Below are 5,869 nucleotides of genomic sequence, written 5' to 3'. Positions count from 1 at the left end.
TGTTTTGTGTGTAGTACACATGCCGTAGAACATAGCTAGCCTGGACTTGGTATGATTGTTAGAGAGGTCCATATATGGCAATTTCAGACACAAAATGCTGTCCCTCTCGTGAAGGAGCATGAACAATGTCAGGCATAGTCGTGTAACATGCATTTACATTTACATACATGCCACAGGGCCACTTATATGGGGGTCATACTAGTATTCTGAGCTGCAGCATGGCAAACAGACCTTTCTGCAGCTGCAGGGGTCTTCGTAAACAAGATCTCACAAATATCGTGGCAGTTGCTGCACCAAAAGATATTTCAATCATGCAGTGCCATTTGGATATGTGCCTCATCAGTATCAAAAGCAGTACTTATGAAAGAGGCTACAGAATGGCAGAAGGTACAATGGATACTACACGAGAGCAGTATGCACAAATCAGGTACCCTTGCACAGACCAACGGTGCTCCAACTTGTGGTAATGCAGGTACCAGGTAAGATTTTGCTCGACATTGCTGCATTTCTCCTTGTCTATATAGTATGTATCAACTTTGCAAGTACTTGTATAGCAGCATTACCAGTCATACTAGGCATGTACTGAGGCATCCATGTCTGATTGATGATCTGCATGTGTGAAGCTGCCGTCCTTGTGTGAAGCCTCCACCAAACTGCACCAGAAGGCAGTACAAGGAATATTATATTCTACGAATCACATATTAGCTTGATACTGTAGGGCCGTAGAATTCACCTATCAATCCAGCTCTGTATGTTAGTCCACGCATGAGTCAGTCTAAATTGCTGGTCTAGTGGCATCCGAGTTGCTCGTACTACTACTCAACAGTTGTCTGCAGCATAGCAAACCTGCGAGCTCAAGTTTGCTCTGAGAGATATAATACTAATTTGACTGAGGTTTATATACTGTTACACAATGCCTATACGATTCCTAGGAGTCCAGGTTGTCAGGTAGAACAACAGAATATGGTGCGCCATACCAGACACAATTACCATGTTTGGAAGGTGGTTTAAGCTCTGACTGTTCGAGCTCATAGCCACGACAGCCTGCCACCTTGTTCAGTCCCTGAGCTACTCGATTCCGCATTCGTGCCTCTGCACCTCTTATGACAGATTGCCCTTGGTAGCCATCATGTTCTCCGTAATACCCATCTGTGCCTCTGCATGTGCAGGAGAAGCTGCAGCGTCCTAGTCGTGTCACGCTCACAAAGAGTCCTGTAAGCACTGCGCAACATTCAGGCTCATTCTAGGGCTGACAATCCACCTTTTAGGACTGTAGTACTTTGCGAGACTCATCTCCCAACATTTTGTGCTCAAAGGCTGCAAACATGCTGCATGCAAACACCTGTTCTGCCACTTTCACCAGCTGTCAATATCTTGATCACCCAGCCCTCTGGTGCGTAGCCGCTTCTCGAAGTTGGATGGCCATACTAATACAGCAATGAGCAGATAACGTACAATACATGCCACCTATCACAGCACTTAGGGCATGTGAATGTTCTGCATGAACATCTGTCCTGCCAGCTTCACAAGATGTCGTTTATGCTCAACTCAAACTGCTCAGCTGTCTGGTGCGTAGCTATACTTAGGAGGCGAGTACCTATTCTAACCCTTTGCCGAACAGGCCGGCTGCAATGCGTGCCACATACTGTGGCACCTTTGCGTGTACCCACGAGTGCATAACAGCGCTGACAGCTAGTGGCCTTACGAAGACAGTAAGGATGGAGCTACCTGGTTGGTGCTACCATCCCTCAAAAATTAATACCATCTTGTCATGTATCCTGCCACTGTATCCCACCGACATCCAACTGCGCAATGCCAAAATGAACAGCGAAAGTCGATGAGCCGACACTCTCGTTTGTGATGGACAACTCCCTACTCTCTGAGCATGAAATGTATGCCTTTGTCGGCTCACTTTCTTCTGATTGTCGCGGTGTCGCTCAACACAGACACTCATTTTTCATTTCTCCGCTGTCTTCCAAGTGACCGTTAAAGCAAGCACGTCAACACAAGCATAACAACTCAGTCATCATATACGAGCTTGACTTCGACTTGGGCCCCCCTGCGGACAAGAATTGCAACATGGTTGAAGATCACCCTGATTGGCTTCCAAGCAAGTTTTTCACCACTACAGTCAGTTAAATGCCACTTAGATGCACTGGATTGCGACTCACATTCTATAATTACAGGAGCACGATGCTTTTCTTGCTGAGCGGTTGTCACATCGCAACAATTTTTTGTCTGAAATACTGCGCGCAGAAGGGCTCAGAGGGAACAATACGTTTCGTTGCTCCTGGTGCCCAAGTGAGAGTGCCAGCGAGGCTCTCTTGCAGTGTAAAGACTGTGTCGGTGGGGCATTGTTGTGTGATAGCTGTTGCATCTTGGTGCATGCCACAAACCCATTTCATCGTGTGCAGGTCAGTGATGTCTCTTTGATACCCTTCATACTTGGTGTTAACAGCATGTATTGGCGTTGGAATGGCCAGTTCTTTGACAAAATCACACTGAAAGACCTTGGCCTGGTCTTTCAAGTTGGCCACCCTCCTGGCATTGCCTGTATCAACCTGAGACTTGGGCCACATGACTTCGTAGTGGTTCACACGAATGGTATTCATCCCATCTCCATACGATATTGTGAGTGCAATCATCTTCATGAAGCTGGTGACACTATTCAACAATTGTTACACTATGAACTGTACCCTGCCACCCTCTTCGATCCTACCACATGCTTTATCTACCGTGTACTCGAACACTTCAGCATGCTCACGCTCCAAGGCAAGATCACACCATACGATTATTATCTCAGCCTGCAGTACCTTACTGACAATCTGAAGCTTGGTGTGAGCTATGTAAGTTTGGTCAAGCCTTCCGCCATTACAATGCTGATCTGCCGTTCATAGGACTGCTTGAAATCCTTCATGCATGTCGTGCGTGAATGGAGACACATCAAGATGCTCAAATGTGCCAATCGCGGCCACGAACCGGGTGGAGTGAATGCGACAAAACCGGGTGAGCTGTGCGTCAGATGCCCAGCTTGTCTGCGCCCAGGCTTCAACCTGCCGGACAATTGGAGTAATGTCTCGGATGAATTGAAGTAAGTTTCAAAATGATGTTACAAAGGCTTATACTAATCTTTGTCTAGATTTGTATACACAATGGTGATCGCAATCAATGCCAATTTCCGGCTCCGTCGCCGTGCAGTCTCTTCGGATGCCAGGGACCCTCCTCTCGGCCCAAGCTGGGGATTTTTCGTAAGCGGAAAAGAGTACAAGGAGCATGTCCTGGCATACGCAAAGGAGGAAGAGATGAGCTTTATTCAATCACCTGTTGATAGCGCCTGCTGACGTGGCTGCTAGATCTCCACTTGCACTGGTTTGCAAGCCCTGTCTCAGGCAGACCGATGCTTCAGCAAGGGTCTCGCCACTACTGGAGTTGGCATGGCACTCGACGGCAGGCATGGATTCATACTGCCGACCGGAGTTGGAGACCTCCAGAAGGGGGAGAGGTATGCTCCATCCACTGTTCAGCGATGCTGATGCTGACTATTTTTCTAGGTACTGTAACATGGATTATATCATCGCTTCGGTTCTGTCACACTACAAAGACTTCCCTCCCTTGCTGCTGTCCTATGATATCGCATGTCAGTGGTCCGTCCATCTCCATGAACGTTTAGGGCAACTACCCGCGCACATGAAAATTGACTTGCCCGAGGGTGATCTGCACTACGCAATTCCAAAATATCACTTCAACGCACACAAAGTCCAGGGCCATACACAATATTCTCTCAACTACATGCGAGGCGCAGGGCGTACCGATGGTGAGGAGATTGAACACTCGTAGGCATGCCACAACCAGACGTCCTCAAGTATGCGTGAGATGGGCTCCGGATCCCGTGAAGACATTCTAGAAGACCATCTCAACTATGCAAATATCAGGAAATATGTTGATATGGATAAGCAAAGTTATTTACCTTAAGTTGGCTTTCTGAAATGATGACAACAACGCAGGCGAGATGTTGGACAAGAAACCCCACAAAGCCCATAAGGACTCCGCTGTCCAGTTGTCTATCTTTGATGGGTTCTGCCAGCGCCTCACCGGATAACATGCTGAGGTGTGGATGACAGAAGTGGAAGCATACGAGAATGATCCTTTCTTGCCAGACCCATACAACAGAGAAATTCCAGGTCTGTACACAAACCGCTTTGCCGTGGCCAAGCTAATGTGCACTACTGCAGGCATGACTGAGGCTGATATTTGCCTGCAGCTGATGGAAGAGGAAAACCGCACCATTCAAGATGGAGACCTGCCCCTTCACCGCGTCAGTCCTGCAAATATGGTCATCGAATTATTGGAGATAGAAGATCAGCAGTAAGGTGTTCTTTGTTAGACTGTGTACTTGGGTAATCAAATTTTCAAGGGCACCGATTTCACTTGAAGTACCCTAAGAAGATGTGCAGCACGGCGTTGCAGACTGCTGAGCTATTTGAGAAGCAGACAGCAATTCAGTGGCACATCACCACCATCAGAGAGGTCCAGTCGATCTACATGCCCGTCGTGCCGTTGCTCGTAGCGCGCAGGGAGCAAGACGCCCTTCTACATGTATGTACTGCTGCTTTTGCCTCTGGTTCACATCTTACTCTGTCAGATGACCCCCGTGAGCAGCCCGAAGATCAAAGACTCTTTCTCCCTTAGAAGCTAGACGAGACAGATCTCGCCTTGTGCTCACAAGGTCTTGCAGAGATCAAAGAGCGTCTTCATGATGCTCAGCTACACAACAGCCTGAACAAGCTACGGGCGCAGCTCCATGTGAAGACCCGGCTTGTCGCGTTCAAGAACCGAAATGTTCACCACCAAAAGCACTGCACTCGGACTCGAGGCCAGCTCCTCATTAACGAGGCAAAGATCAGGGCATTCACTGAGAAATACCATGCTGGGTGGAGGGCAAAGTGCGCTTTGGCAGGCAGTGGGGACTGGCAGAAGACATGGCAAGTTCTCAAGCCAGAAGATGTGCGCACTCTGTACAAGAAGGACAACCCTATCAATGCAAAGGCGGTGCTGTACAACGATGGCCTAGGATCTGACGACGAAGACCAAGACGAGCACATAGATGAAGAGCTGTGCAAACAAGGAAAGAAGCGCAAACAGATCTCAAAGTCGAAACAGCAGAAGCTGCCAAAGAAGAAGAAGCACATCTCTGAAGGGCAAAGGACGACATCATGGATCTGGCTTGGAGCAGACAACACTGGTCTCATGGGAGAGCTAGAGGGAATGGCCCCAGGTGCGTGACTTACTACTTTAATCCTTCTCTTGTACTGATAATTTTTTGGCTCTGCATTGTTTAGCCCTTTGTGACGAGTTCATCCGTGCAAAAGCGCGCCATTTACGCCACAAGAAGGAATGTCTGTGGCTCACAGAGGAGAAGAAACGTACAATGGAATCACTTGAGCACAAAGCCCTTCTGTGGGACGTGCGTGAAGGTCAAGCGGGGAACTACAGCACCTCTGACATTGAACTCCAAGGTTGTATGGCATACGCCGCCTGGCAGGCTTTCTACCGCCGCTGGCTAAAAGCAAAGTTTCATACTCTGTGGACGTCTCCGAAAAAGCAGTCCCCGAGGAAGGCTGTCGCTGCAGCAGAATTGCCCGCAGGCTCGTACGATGTGTCTGACATGTTCAACGAGCCAGTAGAAGGTCTCACCGAGAGAGGTATTGACAAGACTCATGTTATCATCAGCAAGGCAAGTGAATCAGAGGTCGAGGACGAAGGCTCGCTAGCAGGGTGCTTTGAAGACTCAGATGATGACTTGTGTATACAGGGGCTCGAGTTCTCGGACAATGAGGATGACAGTCAGCAATATACAACATTAGTGTAG

At 48.3% G+C, this 5,869-nt stretch overlaps 1 protein-coding gene across 1 annotated transcript; it reads left to right on the top strand.

Moving 5' to 3' along the window:
- Positions 1-2,459: 2,459 nt before the first annotated feature.
- PHACADRAFT_29178 (uncharacterized protein) lies at positions 2,460-5,869 on the top strand (the record flags this gene model as incomplete). The annotated part of the gene is made up of 10 exons (XM_007396462.1): positions 2,460-2,846; positions 2,898-3,091; positions 3,140-3,248; positions 3,354-3,502; positions 3,552-3,833; positions 3,864-3,958; positions 4,122-4,365; positions 4,455-4,596; positions 4,690-5,275; positions 5,340-5,869. 10 exons carry the CDS (start codon positions 2,460-2,462, stop codon positions 5,867-5,869), a joined length of 2,718 nt encoding a protein of 905 aa, XP_007396524.1.

Source organism: Phanerochaete carnosa, assembly GCF_000300595.1.
Source record: "Phanerochaete carnosa HHB-10118-sp unplaced genomic scaffold PHACAscaffold_6, whole genome shotgun sequence".
Lineage (NCBI taxonomy): Eukaryota > Fungi > Basidiomycota > Agaricomycetes > Polyporales > Phanerochaetaceae > Phanerochaete > Phanerochaete carnosa.
The sequence above is the reverse complement of the archived record's forward strand: the minus strand, read 5'-3'. Positions and strand labels throughout refer to the sequence as shown.